This window comes from Carcharhinus amblyrhynchos, chromosome 6 (assembly GCF_965287045.1).
Source record: "Carcharhinus amblyrhynchos chromosome 6, sCarAmb.v2.hapA, whole genome shotgun sequence".
NCBI classification, from domain to species: domain Eukaryota; kingdom Metazoa; phylum Chordata; class Chondrichthyes; order Carcharhiniformes; family Carcharhinidae; genus Carcharhinus; species Carcharhinus amblyrhynchos.
In genome coordinates, this window is record NC_137329.1 from 26,716,363 (window position 1) to 26,741,038 (window position 24,676).

At 45.8% G+C, this 24,676-nt stretch overlaps 1 protein-coding gene across 1 annotated transcript in view; it reads left to right on the forward strand.

Annotated features, from left to right (window-relative positions):
* The window catches only part of mrvi1 (murine retrovirus integration site 1 homolog), a 127,073-nt gene extending 117,916 nt beyond the window's left edge, over positions 1-9,157 (forward strand). Inside the window, exons 23-24 of the mRNA XM_080190082.1 lie at positions 633-761; positions 7,983-9,157. Coding sequence (XP_080046208.1) covers positions 633-761; positions 7,983-8,229 — 376 coding nt within the window. The 3' untranslated portion in view covers positions 8,230-9,157. The remainder of the gene's footprint in view (positions 1-632; positions 762-7,982) is intronic.
* Positions 9,158-24,676: the final 15,519 nt, after the last annotated feature.

The following is a 24,676-nucleotide window of genomic DNA, read 5'->3' on the forward strand; positions in this document are numbered from 1 at the left end:
TGGCTGATAAGTCCAATGTACAATCGACTCTGCCAGTTGTGCAGCAGGTGGTGTTTGGAGGCTTGGATTGAGTTGTTTGGAGGTTTGTGCATTCCCTGCAATGTCTCGACTTCTCCTCTGTGTGTTCCCAATGAAATCTCTCAATGTGTTTCAGTGCCTTCCCAAATCAACCTTCTCTATTCTGGTTGGTCACAGGACAGGGACTCCCACGAGTCAGCAGGGATGTTTGACCTCTTTGGGGATGCTTTGAAGTCATCAGTAAAGCATTTCTGCTCTCCTCCTCGAAGTCTTCTGTAATGGCACAGTGCCGAGTGGAGCAGGGGTTTGGGGTCTGATCACATGTGGAGTTGGTTTTGAGTAATTTATTCCTTGATGTAGGGCATGTCGGATTGGGAGGTGATGTTGCTGTTGGATCACCTTTCTTACCCCTGGATTTGGCGGCTCTTGCAAAGGGCATCACTGGTGGTATTTCTCCAGCAAAGGGGGCAGGGGACACACTAAGATTGGAGTTTGAACTTATACAGACACTACACCCAAACTGCACAGGACAACCAACAACTCTTTATGGCCAGTGAAATGTGACAAAGCTTAAAAGTTACGCGAGGCTTTAAAAAACGTTTCTGTCTCCCAAGTTACCAAGAAGGATTGAAAGCCCAACTCAGCCAGGAGCAGAAGGAGTTACAGGAGGTCCCTGAGAAGGCGGAGGGGCAGAACACGGAGAAACAGTCAGAGTCCAGCTTCAGAGAAAACAGGAAATGCAGGTGGGTTCCTGAACGCTTCATTGCACTATTTAAAAGAGTCACTGTTTTAACTGTGGGTCCTCCCTCCCATTGTGGACTTCTAGACCAAGTAGTTCACCGTCATAAGAACATAAGAACATAAGAACATAAGAAATAGGAGCAGGAGTAGGCCATCTGGCCCTTCGAGCCTGCCCCGCCATTCAATAAGATCATGGCTGATCTGTCGTGGCTCAGTTCCACTTTCCCGCCCTCTCCCCATAACCCTTAATCCCCTCTCTTATCAAAAACCCATCAACCCGCTTCTTAAAAATATTTAGCGAGGCAGCCTCCACCACTTCAACGGGCAGAGAATTCCAGAGATTCACCACCCTTTGAGTGAAGAAGTTCCTCCTCAACTCCGTTCTGAACTGCCCCCCCTTTATCTTGAGGCTGTGCCCCCTAGTCCTACTGTCTTTTTTGAGCGGGAAGAGTCTTTCCACCTCTATCCTATCCATCCCATTCATCATCTTATACGTCTCAATGAGATCTCCCCTCATTCTTCTAAACTCTAACGAGTACAAGCCTAGTTTATTCAGCCTCTCCTCATAGCTCAACCCCCTCAACTCCGGTATCAGCCTAGTAAACCTCCTCTGCACTCCCTCCAAGGCAATCATGCTTGAGCTGATTTTAGGGATTCCACATTATATGGATCCACTCATATCCAACTCATATTCATTATTCTGTACTCCAGATTCACAGTTTGATATCCCAGGGCTCCATCTCCCTGATTCTAGGTTTAGTATCCCTAACTAAAGGATCCCTAACTGAGGGAAGACCTGATAGAGGTCTACAAAACTATGAGCGGCACAGAGATAATCAGAGGCTCTTTCCAAGGGTGGAAGTGTCAATTACAAGGGGAGGCACAGGTTTAAGGTGAGGAGGGAAAAGTTTAAGGGAGATGAGCGGGGGATGTTTTTCACGCAGAGAATGATGGGTGCCTGGAATGCACTGCCAGAGAAGGTGGTGGAAGCAGGCACATTAGCAACATTTATGAGGCATCTGGATAGGTACATGAATAGAGAGCGAGTAAGGGCAGAAGGTAGTTTTTTAGCTTAGTCATGAGCTTGGAGGGCCTGTTCCTGTACTGTACTTTCCTCTGTTCTTTGTTCTAACCAGGGATTAATAAAGATTTAGTGTAGATTGCTTGTTTTTGAACTTTGTACTCTATTAATAAAGCCAAAGATCCATTGCTTTTTTTTTTACCAGCCTTTTTAACCTGCCCTGCCTTCAAAGATTTCTGAACATGACACCACAGGACCCCACGCTTCCTGAACCTCCTTTAAAATTTGGATCATTCTGTCTTCACTGCCCCTTCTTATTTAAGGAAGTTAGAACAAGAAGCAGGAGATGGCCATTTGGCCCATCAAGACTGTTCTGTTGTTGAATAAAGGACATGTCTGACCTCAATATGGTCTCAATTCCACTTCTTGCCTGCCTGAACCCCATCAGCTTTGCTGCTGTTGGCAATCAACAATCTCTTGAACTCAGCCTTGAATATATTCAATGACCCATCCTCCAGAGGAAGACAGCTCCAGACATGAGTCCTGGTCACCCTATTATAGAAAGGATATTATTAAACTAGAAAAGATTGACTAGGATGCTACCGGGACTTGATGGTTTGAGTCATAAGGTGAGATTGGATAGACTGGGACTTTTTTCTCTGGAGCGTAGGAGGCTGAGGGGTGATCTTGTTGAGGTCTATAAAATAATGAGGGCCAAGGCTAAGGTAGATAGTCAATATTTTATCCCAAAGATAGGGGAGTCTAAAACTAGAGGACATAGGGTTAAAGTGAGAGAGGAGAGACACAAAAGTGTTCAGAAGGGCAATTTTTTCACACAGAGGGTGGTGAGTGTCTGGAACAAGCTGCCAGAGGTAGCACAACTTGTCTTTTAAAAAGCATTTAGACAGTTACATAGGTAAGCTGGGTATAAAGGGATATGGGCCAAATGCAGACAACTGGAACTAGTGTAGGGTTTAAAAAAAAGGTGGCATGGACAAGTTGGGCAGAAGGATCTGTTTCCATGCTGTAAACCTCTATGAACCAAACTCTAAAAGGAGAAACACTTGCTCTTCTCCAGTTTAAATGAGACAGCCCTTATCATGAAACTGAGCCTCTTCGTTCTAGATACCACCATGAAGGGAAAAAGCCACTAGGTATCGAATCTGTCAAATTCCCTCAGAATCTTATACACTTTAATGAGACAAACTTTCATTCTTCTAAACTCCAACATGTATAGCTTATAATACAGCACATGACCCATAACTCACAGGTCATGGATTCAAATACCATCATACAACATTGTAACATTGAATCCACAGAATAGAATCCCTACCATGCAGAAGGAGGTCATTCGGCCCATCGAGTCTGCACCGGCAACAATCCCATTCAGGCCCTATCCCCATAACCCCAGGTATTTACACTGATAATCTCCCTGACACGAAGGGGAAATTTAGCTTGACCAATGCACCTAACCCACACACCTTTAGCATGTGAGGAAATTGGAACACCTAGAGAGGAAACCCATGCAGACACGGGGAGAACATGCAAACTCCACACAGCCAGCCGAGAAGGGAATTAAACCCAGGTCCCTGGTGCTATGAGGCAGCAGTGCTAACCACAGTATCACAATTTGACCCCGCTCGAACATGGGAAAAAACCCTAACCCTCGCAATTAGAAGGTCAACACCTCACCTAGAGGAACAACCATTGAAAAATTGGGGCACCCCCTCCCCGCAACATTTAGAAATGCGCCCCCCCCCACCAACCCACAGTGGGGCTACACACAGGGCCTGTTCAGCAGTGCTAACCTGGCATTCAGTTAGAACAGAATCATTAATGATGCCAAATGGGATGGGGACCTAACCCAGCCTGGCCTACAGTATAAACCATTCTGTTGCGAAAGTAAACTATATGGAAACTGTCCAGTTGTGGGCACTTCAGGAAGGCCTTGATTCACCAGGATTATTTATTTATGGGATGAGGACATCACTGGCTGGGCCTGCATTAAATGCCCCTTGTACAGAGTGGCTATTTAAAAGTCAACCACATTGTTGTGCGTCTGGTGTCACATATAGGCCATCCTAGGTAAGGCTGGCACATTGCCTTCTCTAAACCAGATGTTTTTTTACAATCATAACTTCATGGTCATTATTAAACTTCTTATCAGCTTCAAATTTCACCGTCTGTCATGGTGGGATTTGAACGCTGGTCTCCAGAGTATCTGGAGTACTAATCTAGTGACAACACCACTACGCCACCACCTCCTGATACAATTAGGCTAAATAGCTTAGGCTTATATTCACTTGAATATAGAAGATTAACTGGAGCAAAATCAGTAGATTTTTGTTGGTTGATGGTATTGGGGGAAATAGAACCAGATCAAATAGGTGGAACTTAGATACCGGTTATCCACTGTTATGATGGCCACAAAGGACATGGGGGAATCATCAATAGGTCTCCCTGCGAGCTTTGTGGAGTCTGAGCTGCCTCACTGAGCGAGTGGAGGCTCTCCCAGTGGGAAACAGTCAGCCTGCTGCTCTACCCAGACCATTGTTGTAGGTCCCAGGTTGAAGACTGCCTGATTGTAAGCTGCAGACGCTGCCCTTTCCTTTGGTTCACAATACAGGGTGTCAGTGACAGGAAAGTGGCTGAATTACTGCATCCACAATCCAATTGAAGCATGGAACAAGCCTGAGGATTCAGATAGCTTCCCCCTGCCATTAAACCAAGAAGAGGCAATAAAAAAAAAACATTGATTTTAAGAAAAGTAGAGGCCTGGAGAATATTCCCTCTCAGATCAGTTGTACCTTGGCCACATTTTGGTAAGAAGTCTCACAACACCAGGTTAAAGTCCAGCAGGTTTATTTGGTAGTAAACGCCACTAGCTTTCGGAGTGCTGCCCCTTCATCAGGTGAGTGGGGAGATCTGATCACAAACAGGGCAGATAAAGGCACACACAGTTTACAGAATACTGATTAGAATGTGAGTCTTCATATCTAATCAAGTCTTAAAGGTGCAGACAATGTGAGTGGAGAGAGCATTAAGCATTGGTTTAAAAAGATGTGTATTGTCTCCAGACAGGACATTAAGTGAGATGTTGTAAGCCCAGGCAAGTCATGGGGGTTACAGATAGTGTGACATGAACCCAAGACCCCAGTTGAGGCCACATGGTCTCCCCAATGTACCATGCCTCGGGACATCCTTTCCTGCAGCGTATCAGGTAGACAGGTAGTTGGCCTAGTTGCAAGAGTATGTGCTGTATACCTGGTGGATGGCACAGTGGGGAGACCATGCAGATGCTACGACAATGGATGAATGACCATCGCTCGACAATCACCAGGCAAGACTGTTCTCTTCTTGTTGGCGAACACTTCAGCGGTCATGGGCATTTGGCTTCTGATCTTAAGATAAACATTCTCCAAGGCAGCCTTCGTGACATACGACAGCGCAGAGTCGCTGAGCAGAGACTGATAGCCAAGTTCCGCGCACATGAGGACGGCCTCAACAGGGATCTTGGATTCATGTCACACTATCTGTAATCACCATGACTTGCCTGGGTTTGCACCACCTCACTTACTGTCCTGTCTGGAGACAATACACATCTTTTTAACCTATGCTTAATGCTATCTCCACTCACGTTGTTTGCACCTTTAAGACTCGATTAGCTGACTAGCTGTAAAGACTCACATTCTAATCAGTATTCTGTAAACTGTGTGTGTCTTTGTATGCCTTGTTTGTGATCAGAACTCCCCACTCACCTGATGAAGGAACAGCGCTCCGAAAACTAGTGGCGTTTACTGCCAAATAAGTCTGTTGGACTTTAACCTGGTGTTGTGAGACTTCTTCCTGCGTTTACCCCAGTCCAACGGTGGCATCTCCACATCATGACTACCATCAACACACTTTGGTCACGGGGTGGCACAGTGGTTAGTACTGCTGTCTCATAGTGCCAGACCCCCGGGTTCAATTCCTGGCTTGGGTGACTGTTTGTGTGGAGTTTGCACATTCTCCCCGTGTCTCTGCGGGTTTCCTCCCACAGTCCAAAGATGTGCAGGTTAGATGAATTGGCCATGCTAAATTCTCCCTCAGTGTACCCGAACAGGCACCAGAGTGTGGCGACTAGGGGGTTTTCGCAGTAACCTCCTTTGCAGGGTTAATGTAAGTCTACTTGTGACTAATAAATAAAACAATTTAGCCTGCATAACTATTAATTTCTAGATGCTTTATTGCAGTCAGGACTTGCTGAATGTTAGCAATGTTAGAATGCGGTACTTACCACCAGCACACATATAAATCAATTTGGGTTGAAGGCTACAGTATGGAAGGAACTCTCTGGATGAGGAGATAATGAGATTTTCATGCTGATAACATCAAAAGACTGATTAGCAAACGCATGCCAACCTCATCACATCCTGTAAACAAAAACTAGAACCTCATATACTTTCCAAACCCCACCCCCTCCTCTCCAGCTCCCCATGGCAACGTAATGTTGCTGAGTTTGTACAGTTGCTGTCAGTGCATACAGAGTCATAGAGGTTTACGGCATGAAAACAGGCCCTTCGGACCAACTTGTCCATTCCGCCCTTATTTTTTTTAAATCCCTAAGCTGATCCCAATTGCACATATTTGGCCCATATCCCTCTATACCCATAGTTCCCATGTAACTACCTAAACAGTTTTTACAAGATAAAATTGTACCTGCCTCTACTGCTACCTCAGGCAGCTTGTTCCAGACACTCACCACCCTCTGTGTGGAAAAAATTGCCTCTCTGGACACTTTTGTATCTCTCCTCTCTCACCTTAAACCTATGCCCTCTAGTTTTAGACTCCCCTGTCTTTGGGAAAAATATGGACTATCTACCTTGTCTATGCCCCTCATTATTTTATAGACCTCTATAAAGTCACCCCTCAGCCTCCTACGCTCCAGAGAAACAAGTCCCAGTCTATTCAGCATCTCCTTATAACTTAATCCATCAAGTCCCGATAGCATCCTAGTAAACCTTTTCTGCACTCTTTCTAGTTTAATAATATCCACATTGAGCTCTCAGTGGCTGTTAGCAAGAGATAGAGGCAAGGCCTTCTCCCCAGCTTCTCTCAGTACCAGGGTGACTTTGACTATGCTAGGAGGTGTTGTGCCAGTACAGGGCCCTTTGCTCTTCCCTCCATAGTGCCCTCCTCTGTGCCAGTCTGTGGACACAGGAAAATGTCTCACAACACCAAGTGACGAAGGAACAGCATTTCCGAAAGCTTGTGGGTTTACTATCAAATAAACTGGTTGGACTTTAACCTGGTGTTGTGAGACTTCTTATTGTGTTTATCCCAGTCCAACGCCGGCATCTCCACATCATGACTGTCAGTCCATGGACACCATAAGAAGTCTCACAACACCAGGTTAAAGTCCAACAGGTTTATTTGGTAGCACAGCTTTCAGAGTGTCACTCCATCCTACTGTCTGCGTCGGTGGGTGCAAAGGATTTGGCTCAAAATCAAAGAGAGAAAAGCATCCAGAGATTATATTCAAGCTGGTCACCAATCTTAATAACATAAATGAAAAAAGTGTCTCTCTCTCTGTCTGACTCTGCCTCTCACTCTGTTTCTCTTTCTCTCTCTATCTTGCTATCTCTTGTGTGCACTCTCTCTTGCCCTGTCTCTTGTCTCTCTTTCCCACTTTCTATCTTTTCCGTGTTTTCCATCTTTCTCCCTCTTTGCCTGTTTCTGCCTCTGTCTCGCTTTTTCATGGTTCACTCTCTCTCTGGCTCTTTGTCTATTTCCTTCTGTCTGTCTTTCCCTGTGCCTGTTTCTCTCTATCTCTATCCCTCTCTCTGTCCACTGTTTTTGTTCAATCTCTCTATTCCTGTCCCCCTCTTACCCGTGATCACTTTTGTTCCCTATTATACTATCTCTCCTCTCTCTCTCTGTATGTATGTCTGTCTATCATTGTCCCATTGTCTCCCTCTGAATCTCTCCATCTTTTTATGTTTCTTTCTCTGCTCCTCTGTCTCACTCTATCTCCTCTCCGTGCTTTTCTTTTTCTATCTCTCCATTTGTCTGTCTATCTTTCTCCTTCCTCTTCTGACTCGCTCTCTGTGTGCATCTCCTTCTTGCTTTCTGTGTCTAACTGCCTTCTCTCTTCCTCTGACGTGCTAAATCTCTCTCACTCTGTCCCTCTCTCTGTCTCTCTCACTTCTTCCTCTTCTCACAGTAAGTTTGAAGAAGTTTCAGAACTGATCGACAGGCTGTGCCCGAAGTGTTTGAAACACCGCAGTGTGATCTGGATTGTGGGGGCTGTAGTCCTCTTGATTGCTGTTCTCATCAGCATCTTCACCTCTCTCCACTATCCATGCGACGATCTTTCCAACACACCTAGCGGGAAGAGCAGCTGCTCCTCGGTGCAGAAATACCTCTGGCCTTTCTCAGGATCACGGCACAAGAGTCGCGCACAGGTGTAACTGAAACCCCAGCCCCTGCGGGGGGGGAGGATAGTGTGAATCATTCCACAACCCAACCACCAGCGGGACAGTTTTTTGCCAGGCTTCCAAAGGCATGTGAACACAGGCATGTACAAAGGAACTCTTCATCACCATTGTTGCGTGCACCATCAACCCACAGAGTGACTGGCTGCCAACTGGGAACAGCACAGCATGAAGCGACGTGAACACTCAGAGATATTCCAGTTACTTAACTGTTTCAGCCTCGCGGGCGTTTAATTTGTTGTTTCTCTGTGTGTTTTGAGTGTTGTTCCTGATAAAGGGGCTTCATGCTTCTGAAGAGTCGCAAACCTTTCTCTATTGTACGTCTGTGTGTGTGGGGCACAAATCAGGTTATTGGAAATAGTTTTCTTTTTAGTAATTACTTTACTCTTCTCATTGGCACTCACTTACCTGATTTTCAATTTAAGAAAAATAAACTCCGTCTTTAATCCTTCAGGAAGAATGACCCAAAAGGGGTGAGTCACGGGGTTGGTTGTGAGTAAACTCCTCACGATTTAGTTAGACCCACTTGAGCACTGTGTCATATTGTGGTCAGAGAGGCACAAGAGCAACATTCATACATTGGAGGCAGGGCAGAGAAGAGCTGGGGGAGCCTGATAGCACCAAAGGGACGAGTAATGGCCGGAGAAACGTGGGTTCGAAAGCAGTCAGCTGGGAGGTGACCTTGAGGAGTTTCCTAAATTGAATAAAGACTGCATATTAGATCAGGAAAGCGGGGTAAGGAAGAACAGTTTCAAACTAATAAGTGGTAAATCTAACAGCGTTCCCCTTGCACAGAATAATGTCTGCACTTGGAGCAAATGCCTGGATATGATAGTGAGAGGTTACAACTCCCGGGTCAGTTTAGAGATAGTTGAGTGATGATGGGTGAAGCGAATCTGAAGGGTGTCTCAACGTCATTCTTGTAATCATCATCCTTTAAAGATGACTTTAAGAATTATGAGTTTTGTGTATGAATGGACTATCAATGTGGCACTAAGTGTCTCAAGAAGGTACATGAAGCAGTGACCAGAAAATGGAAAATAAGAACACTACTGAATTCCCCAGAGAATCAGACCCACTTGCTATCTCCTATTTGATCTCTCTCTTTCCCAGGATTTGAAACCAGGGTGGCCCAGTGGCATGGTGGTTAGCACTGTTGCCTCACAGTGCCAGGGACCTGGGTTCAGTTCTGGGTTTGAGTCGCTGTCTGTATGGAGTTTGCATGTTCTCCCCATGTCTGTGTGGGTTTCCTCCCGCAGTAGAAAGATGTGCGGGTTAGGTTGATTGGTCATGCTAAATTGACCCTATTGGCAGGATAAATATATGGTGTTACGGGAATAGGCCTGGGTGGGATTGTGGTGGGGCAGACTCATTGGGCCAAATGGCCTCCTTCTGCACTGTAGGGAATCTATGTCTTTGTCTAAGTTGATGTTCTCACCATTTTCTCCCTACAGTCTTGATTGTTAGAACCCAAACAGTCATGCCACCTGACTTCACCTTCCCATTTCAGTCAATACGAATGATGACCCCCATTCTTCACCTAATCATTCCCAACTAGAAATTAGATGGAGCAAGGAGCATTCTCCTCGTCTCCTGCCGTAACTATTCTGGAAGACTAATGTGTAAGGAAAGCAATCGGGAAAAGTCCTGGCAGAAGTTCTATTATTGTCTCAGGTTAGTTGTGTGAGCAGAAGACGACACCCTTTCTGGATTGGCCTTGTCCAGTTCAGCAGCAAACATGCGAGCAACTTTATAATCAAAAATAAAATATTGGGACTGCTGGAAATCAGATACAGAAACAGAAGATGTGGGAAAAACTCAGCAGGTCTGGCAGCGTCTGTGGAGAGAGAAACAGAGTTAACGTTTTGAGTTCATAATGACTTCTTCAGAGGTGAAGAGAGGTAGTGATGTGATGGTTGAAGAGAGGGGGTGGAGCAAAGTAGAAGGTCAGGGATGGATGGGAGCTCAGGACAAAGATGTATTGGAACACAAGGCAAAGGGAGTCGTATGAGCAACTTTCCACTTTCGTCATACTGGTTCAAAAAGCCATTATACACCAAGAGAGAAAACCACAAGAAATGCACATGAGCTGCGAGATAGCTAAGAGGCAAACGTACACAAATCCACTTTTTTTTATTTATTCATACGATGTGAGTGTTGTTGGCAAGGTTAGCATTTAATCTCCATCCCTAGTACCCTATTAAAAAGATAGTGGTGAGCCATATTCTTTTTATTCCAATTCAATCCAATCAAGTCCCATTCAGGGTCTCGACAAGTTGAGACATTCCCAATCCAAGCTGACAAGACAGGGCTCTCACCTCCTGTCCTGGGCTTGATCTACGTGATCCAAGCTGATTGGAGCAGGCATTGCTCCTCCTCCAAGGCTTGATCTCATTTGCATCTTAGCCAAAAGGCCGAGATGCCGCTTTTAAAAATTGCTTCTAGTGAAGCTAAAATATAACCTAATGACTTCAACCAAGCACAACATGTCAATACTATACCTGATCTTAGCCAAAAGGCTGAGAAGCCAGTTGTGTTGACTGCAGACTTGAACCGCTGCAGTCCATGTATTGTAGATACAATCACAGTTGGGAAGAATTTCCAAGTTCCAGGAATTTGACCCACCAACAGTGAAAGAATGACAACGGTGGGAATTTTCCCATCCCACCTGCCACGGGAATTGTAGCAGGCAGAGGGGCTGACCATGCAAAGGTCCATTGACCTTGGGTGGGTTTTTCTGATTACGGGTCAAACCCCGGGCAATATATTTCCAAATCAGGATGGCGTGTGGCTTCTAGGGAAACTTGCAGTTGATCCCATTCATCTGCTGCCCTTGTCCTTCTGTGTGGCAATGGCCATGGCTTTGGGTGGCGCTATTGAGGAAGCCTAGGTAAGCTGCTATATTGCATCTTGTAGATGGTATGCACTGCTGCCACTGTGCCAGTGGTGGAGCGAGTGAATGTTTAAGGTTAGGGTAGGGTAGGGGTTAGGGTGTTCATCTAATGGGCTGCTAACTTGCTGAGAGTTGTTGGAGCGCACTCATCCAGGCAAGTGGAGATCATTCCATTACATTCCTGACTTGTGCTTTGAAGATGACGGGCAGGCATTAGGAAGTCTGGAAGTGAGTTATTTGCTGCAGATTTCCCAGCCTCTGACCTGCGCTTGGCACCATAGTATTTATGTAGCTGGCCCAGTTTAAGTTTTTGGTAAATATTCTCAGCATTTTCAGCCATTATGGTTTCAACTAGTGGAAAATATAATTTAAATGATAAAAAGTTAATGTCGTGTTACATCGAATCTGATGCTAAAATTTAAAATGCCAGATGAATATTTGAGTGGCCGTGAATGTGATTGTAAGGCCCTTGCTTTGTCGATCAGATGATTCCCGAATTTAATATTCCAGCTTTAAAGTGCAATATTTCTGAGTCGTCCCATTGATTGTGCAGAGTTTCTCTCCCAAAGCACTGAGAGTATTTGTAACAGGAGCTTTTGAAAGTAATACAATAATATTCTTCCTTTGTGTCTGAATGTTTGTATATTATATCCATACCCCTGTAAAGGTTTGCACCTTTAAGCTAATACATTGTACTGTATAGTTCCACATACTTGACTTTGTTAAAATAAAATTGTCCTCAAATGTTCCTGTCTAACTTGTTTGATTGAAGTTTCTTTTATATAGAATCCTAAATATGTATAACAAGGAAAGCGAGTGTTCATCCCACCATAACTGTATCAGCTCTTTGCTACAGCAATCCCAAACTAACCCAACCTTCCCCATAGCCCTGTCTCAATCCCAAAGTAACCCAACTGCCCCACTTGCTCTCCATAGCCCTGTTTCAATTCCATACAAATCAAAATGTCTCACTCCCTTCCCATAGTCCTGTATCAATTTCAGAATTATTCCAACTGTCCCACCCTCTCTCCATAGCCCTGTATCAATCCTAAACTCATCTAACAGTCCCACTTTTTTCCCATAGCTGTGTATCATTCCCAAACTAATCCAACTGCCTCACTTTCTCTCCTTAGCCCTGTGTCAATCCCAACTAATCCAACTGTCCCATTTTCTTCCCATAGCCTTGTATCAATCCCAAACTAATGCCATTGCCCCACATTCTCTCCATAGTCCTGTACCAATCCTAAACTAATCCAACTATCCCACTCTCTTCCCACAGCCCCGTATCAATCCCAAACTAATTCAAGTATCCCACTCTCCATATCCCTGTATCAATCCCAAACTAATTCAAGTATCCCACTCTCCATATCCCTGTATCAATCCCAAACTAATCCAACTATCTCACTCTCTTCCCATAGCCCTGTATCAATCCCAAACTAAGCCAACTGTCCCACTCAATCCCCAATTTATCATTATTGATTGACAGTGTTCCTGCATGAAACAGGTCCTATGAAGTTGTAACGATCCGCATGTATGCCAATCAACATGGTTAGCTTTTTGAACCCATACAGAAACACCAGTTTAGGATCCGGTTATTTACAATGCACTTGGATCCAGGTCTTTTGGATGGGATTTTCCAGCCCTTCCCACCGGCAGAATCTTTTGGTCCTGCTGAAATTGACCCCCACATTCCAGCGACAGAGTGGACGGGTCATGCCAAAGTTCTGAGACTTTGGTGGGACCCTGGAAGGTCCTGCCAGTGGTCAATAGTTCACTGTAACGGTCACAGGGAAACCTGCTGCATGGGGGGGCAGTTTGTCCTCATTCATTTTGACATTGCTAAGCCTTATATTTTCCCTTATGTTCAGGTTTTTGCTGCGCACTTCTCAACTCCCAGCCTTTCCTTCCCCGCCTCTCCTTCCCCCTGCTTTGCTAACCATGAGCTTTAAGATGTTTTTGTGGGACTGTTTCAGGCACTGCTTCGTTCAGCCATCCTGCTGCTGAAAAGCGTAGGCAACCTCCCAGGTTTCAATGAGAAGATTGATCGGACTCCCCAGCCAATATCACTGGTTAAGGCTGAAAAGTGAAAGAGAGTGGACACCAGGAACAGAAGGAGGCCATTCAGCCCCTTGTGTCTGCTCCATCATTCAATGAGATTACGCCTGATCTGTGATCTAACTACTTTGCCCCACATTCCTTGACACTTTGCGATAACAAAAATCTATCAGTTACAGATTTAAGATTTACAACTGAGCTAGCATCTATTGCCTTTTGTGGAAGAGTTCCAAATTTGTGTGCAGAATTTCTAATTCCTAATTTCATGAAAGATCTGGCTCAAATTTTTGAATTTCATTCTGGACTCTAAAACTGCTCCTCTAACAGATATACGTTTCCTTATTATTTTGAAAATTTCCATCAGATTACCCCTTAGCCTTGTAAATTCCAGGGAATACATCTCCATTTAATTTAATCTCATTGAGTCATAGAGGTTTGCATCATGGAAACAAGCCCTTCAGCCCAACTTGTCCATGCCGCCCTTATTTTTAATCACTAAGCTAGCCCCAATTGCTCAAGTTTGACCCATGTCCCTCTATACCCAGGTAATTGTCTAAATACTTTTTAAAAGACAAAATTGTATCTGCCTCTATTACTCTGGCAGCTTGCTCCAGACACTCACCACCCTCTGTGTGAAAAAGTTGGCCCACTGGATTCTTTTCTATCTCCCCCCATCACCTTAAACCTGTGCCCTCTAGTTTTAGACTCCCCTACCTTTGGGAAAAGATGTTGATTATCTAGTTGATCTATGCCTCTCATTATTTTATAGACCTCTATAAGATCACCCCTAAGTCTCCTACGCTCCAGGGTAAAAAGACCCAGTCTATCCAGCCTCTCACCATCAAGTTCCAGTAGCATTCTAATAAACCTTTTCTGTACTCTTTCTAGTGTAATAACTTCCTTTCTATAATAGGGTGACCAGAACTGTACACAATATTCCAAGTGTGGCCTTACCAATGTCTTGTACAACTTCAACAAGACATTCCCAGCTCCTCATCATTACTTAACCCTTGGAGTCCAGTAAGTTGATGAAGCATTGAAGAAAGGGATGGGCTAGGAGGACAGAATGATCAAAACAGGTAGGACAGGAGGATCGGAATGGGAGGAATGGATCAGAGTGGGAGGAGCCCATTGGAGTGGGAGGAACAGATCCAAACAGCAGGAACAAAGTGAGAGAGGGTGGGATGAGGTGGGGCAGGAGGAGCAGTGCAAGAGGAATGAATCAGAGAAGGAGGAGTGGGTTGGGATGGGCCAGATGGCAGCCAGAGGAATGGAGCAGGAGAACTGACTTGGAGTGGGAGAACTGGATGGGAGCCAGGAGAATTGGATCAGAGTGGGAAGATCAATGCAGATTCCTTGCCTATTTGAAATAAGCCAGGAATGCAAACTGACATTCCTAAATATTCCTGCGTTCCAACAGTGTTGATCGGATCCAATATTGAATTGAGTCTCACTGGAACCATTAAAATGTTGGTCTTGGCCCCTTAAGAACAAAGAACAAAATCAGCCTGGGAAACAGGCCCTTCGGCCCAACAAGCCCGCGCCGCCATTTTAACATTGAGTCCCCCCTCCACCCATGATCCTTACCTATGCTTATGGCATTCCACATTGAGGGAAAACTAATTTAGGGACAATTTATTACCTCCAATCAGCCTAATAGCACATCTTTGGGGTGTGGGAGGAAACCGGAGCACCTGGAGAAAACCCACGCAAGCACGGGGAGAATGTGCAAACTCCCACAGACACCGGCCCAAATCCACGTGTCTGCACAGCAAACAGTGATAGTCACTGAGCTGTCGTCTTGCCCAGCATCGAGTCCAGTTTAAGCACACACTAACGACGTGAAGTACTAGACTATTCTCGAACATCCAAGAGCAGCCCAAGTACGACCCGTCACGTGTATGCCCCTCGTTGGACAACAAGGCAGACCGACTTAAAACCTGTGAATTAAAAGAGAAAAACATTAGTATCATTCCACATCCTTTTACATTACCAGGGACGTCCCAATGCTACTGAACCTTATTTAAAACAATCTCCTATATCCCTCCATCTCCAACCCACTCACGTGCCTGTCTAAGTTACTCTTAAACAACTCCAGCGTGCCTGCCTCCACCACCTTACTTGGCAGAGCATTCCATACTCCCACTACCCTCTCTGTGAAAAACCTCCCTCTAATATCCGTGTTATACCTCTCACCCCTCACCCTAAGCCCGTGGCCCCTTGTACTGTGCGTTTCTAACATAGGAAATAGCTTACCACTGTTTACTCTATACCCTTCATAATCTTATATACCTCTATTAGATCCCCCCTCAGTCGCTGTCTTTCAAGGGAAAACAGCCCCAATTTGCTCAATCTTTCCTCATACCCCAGTCCTTCCATACCAGGCAACATCCTGGTAAACCTCCTCTGCACTCTCTCCAGAGTCTCCACGTCCTTCCGGTAGTAAGGCGACCAGAACTGGACGCAGTACTCCAAATGCGGCCTAACCAACGTTCTATACAACTGCAACATTAGACTCCAGCTCTTATATTCTATACCCCTTCCTATAAAGGCTAACATACCATAAGCTTTCTTCACAACCTTCTCCACTTGTACTGCCACCTTCAAAGACTTGTGCACTTGCACTCCCAGGTCCCTCTGCATTTCTATACTCTTTATAGGTTTACCCTTTATCATATAATTCCCCCCTACATTATTCCGGCCAAAATGCATCACGTCACGTTTATCAGGATTGAACTCCATTTGCCATATATCTGCCCAATATACCAGCCTATCAATATCCCGTTGTATTGCCAGACACTGCTCCTCGCTGCCCGCCAATCCAGCCATCTTAGTGTCATCTGCAAATTTGCTGATCACACCACTTACTCCCTCTTCCAAGTCATTTATATACACTACAAAAAGAAGAGGTCCCAGTACTGAGCCCTGCAGCACACCACTAGTGACAGACTACCAGCTAGAAAAGGACCCCTCCACTACTACTCTCTGTCTCCTCTTACCAAGCCAGTTCTCAACCCATCTAGATACTTGTCCCTGTATCCCATGAGCCTTAATCTTTTCAACCAACCTGCTATGAGGGACTTTGTCAAACACCTTACTGAAATCCATATAGACAACATCAACGGCTCGTCCTTCGTCAACCGTTTTTGTCACCTCCTCAAAACATTCTACCAGATTCGTGAGGCAAGACTTACCCTTTACAAAGCCATGCTGCGTATCCCTAATCAGATCGCAATGCTGTAAGTGCTCATGCATCCTATCCCTAAGAATCCTCTCCATCAACTTGCCTACCACTGATGTCAAACTCACTGGCCTATAGTTACCCGGGCTATCCTTCCTACCCTTTTTAAACAACGGTACCACGTTCGCTATCCTCCAGTCCTCTGGGACCTCACCTGTGTCCAAAGAAGAGACAAATATTTGTGTCAGAGGCCCAGCAATTTCATCTCTTGCCTCCCTAAGCAGGATAAATGCCATCGGGCCCGGGAGATTTATCAGTTTTAATGCTACCTAAAAGCCCTAACGCTTCTTCCCTCGTAATGGATAGTTCCTTCAATTGGTCTACAGCTTCCTCCAAGACAGTACCGGACATCAAGCCCCTCTCCTTCGTGAATACCAATGCAAAGTATTCGTTCAGGATCTCCCCCTTCCCTCGGACTCTAAGCACAATTCCCCTCGTCTGTCCCTGAGAGGACCGATTTTTCCCCTAGCCACCCTTTTGCTCCTAACATAGGAGTAAAACGCCTTTGGATTTTCCTTAACCCTACCTGCCAAAGCCATTTCATGCCCCCTTTTTGCCCTCCTAACTCCCTTTTTGAGATCCATCCTACTCTCTCTGTACTCCTCCACCGCTCTCTCCGTTCCCAGTTGCTTAGACCTAACATACGCCTCTCATTTCTTCCTGACCAAGTCCTCAATATCTCTAGTAATCCACGGCTCTCTAATCCTATCTTTCCCATCCTTCCTCCTAACCGGCACATGCCTTTCCTGCACCCATTTCAGTTTTCCCTTGAAAGACTCCCATATGCCTAATGTGGACTTGCCCTCCAACAGCCTATCCCAGTCTGTATCCCTAAGCTCCTGCCTTATCTGGCTGTATCTAGCCTTCCCCCAATTTAACACCCTCCCCTTAGGACAGCACTCATCTTTTTCCATTTGTATCCTAAAGTAAACAGAGTTGTGGTCACTATTAGCCACATGTTCACCTACTGCAACCCCAACCACTTGACCCGGCTCATTGCCCAGAACTAAATCCAGTATAGCCCCCTCTCTAGTCGGGCTATCTACATACTGCTCCAAGGACCCTTCCAATACACATCTTATGAATTCCTCCCCGTCCGAACCCCCAGGTCCAGGCACCTTCCAATCCACCCCAGGATTTAACTGGACAGGTTAAAAGAGTTGGGAGTAATTGGACTCATCAACATTATCGCAAAGATGCAGACATCTAAAATAGTGCAGGGCGGTATAATAAGTATATAGTCCTGGGGTTGAGGGATAGTTGGGGTCTGAGTAAGGATGCTTTGCAGATTGCTGTTCTCTGTGAATTACTGGAGGTGTATGTGTGTGTGTGTGTGTGTGTGTGTGTGATAACAGACATATAGCAGGAAACAATGTGCTGTTTTAACCACCACTGTTGAAGCTGCAAACGTAATCTAAATAAAACCTCAAGCTTGTGATTTCACTGGAAACAACGATGAGTAATCTGACTGATCTGCGGTTATGTCAAAGTAAGCATGAACTGGTGTCTACCTTCGGTGAACCTCATCGCAGGACAGAGATATGAAATGGACGTTCCCCCTCCAACTTTCCCTCCCCAAGCCCTCCTCCCCTTCCCCCTTCACCTCTGCCTCCCTCTGCTCCTTAGCCTCTCTTTTCCTCTACATTGCCTTTTTCCTTCTCTCTCTGTCGCCTCGCACCTTCCTTTTCCCCTCCGCCTTGCCTTCCATCTCCGCCTCCCCCTACTCCCCACCTCCACTACTTGTTCCCCCTCGACCCCACCCGCCATGGATCTCAACATGGAGTGAGCCAGCAGGACTCTGATCGCCAGGCAACCTCTGGGATATCGACTGGTGCAAGGGATGTGTGTTCGAGTGCAAACGTATGGGCCAGGCCTCACGTCTCTCTGTGCCCAATGCCAAAATTTGTGCTGCCACCATGATGCCCAGTTTTGGCTCTGGTAAACTCAGGGTTGGAGAGCCTCAGGAAGTTTGCAAATCTTTTATAAACCAGCAGCTTCTTACACTATTCTTACCTCGCACTAAGTTGATCTTTCTCTACACGCTAACTATGACTGTAACACTACATTCTCCACTCTCTCCTTTCCTTCTCTATGAATAGTACGCTTTGTCTGTATAGTGCGTGAGAATCAATACTTTTCACTGTATACTAATACTTGTGACAATAATAAATTAAATAAGAAAAGCCAATCCACTGTCAACTCTTCCTTGAATTTTCTGACTGTCCACCTACAACGCCAAAATCCAGCTCCAAAAATATCACTTAACTCCAGCAAGGCAAGGCTTGATATCCCATCTGTACAGGATGCTTCTGTACAAGTAATCATTTCAGGAAATGGGCAGTTTTGATTCTTCTCCTCTCACTCCTGAGCTGAACTCTGAAACAAAACCACAGAAATGGGCTAGAAACCAAGCTAACCCAACCACAACTTACATTTTGAAATGCTTGACCATGTTAAAATGTCCCAGAGAAAGGTTAGAATGTTAAACTCACTACTACACGGTGTGGTTGAGGCAAAACATTTCGATGCATTTGAGGTTACATGAGATAACCACATGAGGCAGAAAGGCATAAAAGAATAAAAGAGTGGCAGGATAGCACAGTGATAAAGAACAAAGAACAACACAGCACGGGAAACAGGCCCTTCAGCCCAACGAGCCCGCGCCGCCATCTTAACAAAGCATTTTCCTACACCTACCTTGACCCGTGTGTATGCGTATGGTACTCTCATTGAAAACCAGATTCGGGGAGAATAGTTTAGGGACAATTTGTTACACCAGTCAGCCTAAGAGCACATCTTTGGGGTGTGGGAGGAAACCGGAGCACCTGGAGGAAACCCACGCAACCACAGGGAGAGTGCGCAAACTCCCACAGACACTGGCCCAAATCCATGTATCTGCACAGCTAGCAGTGATAGTCACTGAGCTGTTGTGGTGCCCATCTGCTGGTCCAGTTTTAAGCACACACAATGACGCGAAGCACTAGGCCACTCCCGAAACATCCAAGAGCAGCCCACGCACGACCCACCGTGTGCATGCCCCTTGTTAGACAACAAGGTGGACCGACACACCTGCGGAGTAAAAGAGACAAAACATCAACACATGTAGCATTAGATTTCCAGGAACGTCCCAAGGCCCTGATCCTTATTTAAAACCGTCTCCAATAACCCTCCATCCCTATTTCGCTCATGTGCCTATCTAAGTAAACCTTAAACAAGTCCAGAGTGCCTGCCTCCACCACCTTACTTGGCAGTGCATTCCATACCCCCATGACCCTCTGTGTGAAAAACCTCCCTCTAGCATCCAAATTATACCTCTCCCCCCTCACCCTAAGCTCGTGGCCCCTCGTGATATTTGTCTCCAATCTAGGAAAAAGCCTGCCGCTGTTTACTCTATCTATACCCTTCATTATTTTATACACCTCTATCAGATCCCCCCTTAATCTCCATCTTTCTAAGGAAAAGAGCCCCAGTTTACCCAACCTTTCCTCATAACCCAATCCTTCCATACCAGGCAGCATCCTGGTAAACCTCCTCTGTACTCTCTCCAGGGTCTCCACGTCCTTCCGGTTGTAGGGTGACTAGAACTGGATGCAGTACTCCAAATGCGGTCTAACCAATGTTCTGTACAACTGTAGCATTAGACGCCAGCTCTTATACTCTATACCCCTTCCTATAAAGGCTAGCATTCCGTAAGCTTTCTTCGCAACCTTCTCCACCTGAGTTGCCACCTTCAGAGACTTGTGCAGTTGCACTCCCAGGTCCCTCTGCATTTCTATACCCTTAATTGGTCTACCCTTTATCATGTAACTCCTCCCTGCATTAATCCATCCAAAATGCATCACCTCGCATTTATCAGGATTAAATTCCGTTAATAAGTGTGGCATGGTGACACCGTGGTTGTTAGCATTGCTGCCTCACAGCGCCAGGGACCTGGGTTCGATTCCTGGCTTGGATCACTGTCAGTGTGGAGTTTGCACATTCTCCCTGTGTCTGCGTGGGTTTCCTCCGCATGCTCCACTTTCTTCCCACACTCCAGGGGTGTGTAGGTTGGGTGGATTGGTCATCCTGAAGTGCCCCTTAGTGCCCCAAGATGTGTAGGTTAGATGATTTAGTGGGTAAATGCATGGGGTACAGCGATAGGCTGGGTGGCAGGCCAGGGAAGATGCTCTGTCAGAGATTCAGTGCAGGCTTGATGGGCTGAATGGCCCCTGTCTGCACTGTAGGGATTCTATGATTCTATGAATATTTTGACAGTTACATGAAAAGAGGTGGAAGTTCATGTGGACCATAGAACCCCAGAAAACTACAGCTCAGAAACAGGCCTTTTGGCCCTTCTTGTCTGTGCTGAACCATTTTTTGCCTAGTCCCACTGACCAGCACTTGGACCATATCCCTCCACACCCCTCTCATCCATGAACCCATCCAAGTTTTTCTTAAATGTTAAAAGTGACCCCACATTTACCACTGTATCCGGCAGCTCATTCCACACTCCCACCACTCTCAGCATGAAGAGTCCTCCCCACCCCCAACATTCATAAGAACATAAGAAATAGGAGCAGGAGTAGGCCATCTAGCCCTTTGAGCCTGCACCGCCATTCAATAAGATCATGGCTGATCTGTCGTGGCTCAGTTCCACATTCCCGCCCTCTCCCCATAACCCTTAATCCCCTCGCTTATCAAAAACCCATCAACCCGCGTCTTAAAAATATTTAGCGAGGCAGCCTCCACCACTTCAACGGGCAGAGAATTCCAGAGATTCACCACCCTTTGAGTGAAGAAGTTCCTCCTCAACTCCATTCTAAACCGCCCCCCCTTTATCTTGAGGCTGTGCCCCCTAGTCCTACTGTCTTTTTTGAGCGGGAAGAGTCTCTCCACCTCTATCCTATCCATCCCATTCATCATCTTATACGTCTCAATGAGATCTCCCCTCATTCTTCTAAACTCTAACGAGTACAAGCCTAGTTTATTCAGCCTCTCCTCATAGCTCAACCCCCTCAACTCCGGCATCAGCCTAGTAAACCTCCTCCAACTTCCCTTTAAACTTTTCTCCTTTCACCCTTAACCCATGCCCGCTGGTTTTTTTAGAACATAGAACATTACAGCGCAGAACAGGCCCTTCGGCCCACGATGTTGCGCCGACCAGTTAAAAAACAATGACCCTCTAACCTAAACCAATCCCTTTCCATCCATAAACCTATCCACGGATCTCTTAAACGCCCCCAAACTAGGCGCATTTACAACTGCAGCAGGCAGGGCATTCCAATCCCTCACCACCCTCTGGGTAAAGAAGCCTCAGTAGCCTCAGTGGAAAAAGCTTGCTTGCATTCAATCTATCTATACCCATCAAAATCTTATACACCTCTATCAAATCTCCCCTCATTCTTCTACGCTCCAGTCCTAACCTATTCAATCTCCCTCTATGGAGTTGGGCCATTTGGTAATCCTATGTAATAAAAACCTACTAATGTTAAAAAAAACCTCAGTGAGAAGCTGTCTGCTCTCCAAATACTAAATTGACAATTGTGCCAATGAGGGGGCAGAACAAAGATCCCATGCACCTAACGTGTGTCTGGTACTTCAGTAGACTCCGAAATCTACTGCATCAATATGGCATTGGGGTCTGAAAGATACCACAAGGCCCTCAGGTTGCATCAGTTAACAATGGGAGTGCCAGACACCCAGGTTGAAGGATTTCACCACTGCTGGTAAGGCTATTGCATGACAAGATGATTCTCTCTTCAAGGTGGCGCTAGAGCGAGGCAAAGTCTTGCAAGCCATGTCCAGCATGCCCTCAATTCTATCTTTTAGTCTTGTTCTGTGCTTCCAAAACTATGACTGTAACCCTACATTCTGCACCCTGTCCTTTCCTTCTCTAAGCACAATGTGCTTTGTCTGTATAGTGCGCAAGAAGCAATACTTTTTGCTGTGTACTAATGTGTGTGGCAATAATAAATCAAATCTTGTTAGGGGGTGGTCATTGCCTGGCACTTGTTTGGCATTACTGTTACTAGCCAAGGCTGGATGTTGTCCAGATCTTATTGCATGCGAGCACAAACTGCCTCAGTACCTGAGGAGGCATGAATTGGGCTGAATATTCTGCAATCTTCAGTGAACATCTACCTCATGGTGGAGGGAAGGTCATTGATAAAGCAGCTGAAGATGGCTGGACCAGTACACTACCTTGAATAGCTCCTGCCACAATATCCTGGGACTGAGATGATTGACCTCCAACAACTACAACCATCTTCCTTTGTTCCAGGTATGGCACATAGAACATAGAGCAGTACAGCACAGTACAGGCCCTTTGGCCCTCGATGTCGTGCTGAGCTATGTCTGACCCCAAGATCAAGCTATCCCACTCCCTATCATTCTGGTGTGCTCCATGTACCTATCCAATAACCGCTTGAAAATTCCTAAAGTGTCCAACTCCACTATCGCAGGCAGTGCATTCCACACCTCAATCACTCTCTGAGTAAAAAATCTATCTCAAACGTCCCTCCTATATCTCCCACCAAGAATCTTACAGTTATGCCCCTAGTAACAGCTACATCCACCCGAGGAAATAGTCTCTGAACGCCCACTCTATCTATTCCCCTGATCATCTTATAAACTTCTATTAAGTCGCCTCTCATCCTCCCCTGCTCTAAAGAGAAAAGCCTCAACTCCCTCAGCCTTTCCTCATAAGATGTACCATCCAAACCAGGCAGCATCCTGGTAAATCTCCTCTGCACTCTCTCCAATGCTTCCACATCCTTCTTGTAGTGAGATGACCAGAATTGCACACAATATTCCACATGCGGTCTCACCAAGGTCCTGTATAGTTGCAGCATAACCCCAAGGCTCTTAAACTCAAACCCCCTTGTTAATAAACTATAAGCCTTCTTCACGGCTCTATCCAATTGAGTGGCAACCTTCAGAGTTCGGTGGAAAGGAGCCTCAAGATCTCTCTGTTCCTCCACATTCCTCAGAACTCTGCCGTTGACCCTGTAATCCACATTCAAGTTTGTCCTTCCAAAATGAAACACCTCGCACTTGTATGGTCTCAACCAATGAAACACGTGTCTTTGGTTGCCATGTACTTAAACTTACCGGAGCTCCTTGATGCCACATTCAGCCAAATGCTGCATTGATGTTAAGAGAAGTCACTCCCGTCTCCTTGTTGGAAATTCAGCTCTTCTGGTGAGTTTTTGTCAAGGGATAAACTGTGGCCCAACCCAGTTAAAAAGCCAATTGTTCGCCAATAGGCTGGATGTGGCAGTTCTGCCTCAGGGAGCTTTCAGCAAATCAAATATTGGCAGATATCAATGAAACACTCCAAAAATCATAGAATGCTACAGTGTAGAAGGAGGCCATTCGGGCCACTGAGTCTCCACAGACTACAAACCCAGGACCCTATTCCCATAACCCCATGCATTTACTCTAGCTAGTCCCCTTGACACTAAGAGGCAATTTAGCATGGCCAATCCACCTAACCCACACATCTTTGGACTGTGGGAGGAAACTGGAGCATCCGGAGGAAAACCAGGCAGACACGGGGAGAAGATATGTAGGTTAGGTGGATTGGCCGTGCAAAATTGCCCCATAGTGTCAGGGGATCAGCAGGGTAAAAACGTAGGGTTATGGGGATAGGGCCTGGGTGGTTGTGTAGGCTTGGAGGGCCGAGTGGCCTCTTTTTGCACTGAAGGGATTATATGACTCTGTGATTTCCAGTGTCCATGGTCTTCTGCTCTTGTTTTTGATGAAGTTGGTGGCCACATCTTATAATACCTTCTCCTTTTTTCCGATACTTAACCATGAACAAGCAACACCCTCTGAATTGGTAATACCAACAAGGTCGCAGCCTCTACATTAGAGCGAAGAGAGGTTGATCTTTGTAGGTATTTGGAGGCTCAAGGACGAGGGGTTCACAAGTGGGGTTAGGGCCAGGGTTTGAGGGACCAATGATGGGGGAAATCAACCAGAGGGACCCTTGACTGGGGGAGTGGGGAGGAGGGTCTGGGCGTGGGACGCCTTTATGAACTTTTTCCAAACCTGTGGAAAATAGTGTATTTTTGATGCTTTATGTTTGTGTATGAATTTGAGAAGTTGTGTAATTAACGTACTAGCTAACTCTGCCGCGGTTTCACTCAGTTTGGTCGGTTAGATGAGTATATGTGACTTCCTGTTTCCTGTCACCAAGGGGAGATACAACAAAGACTGACAGCAGCTGTGTTCAACACTTAGCCACAGGCTCT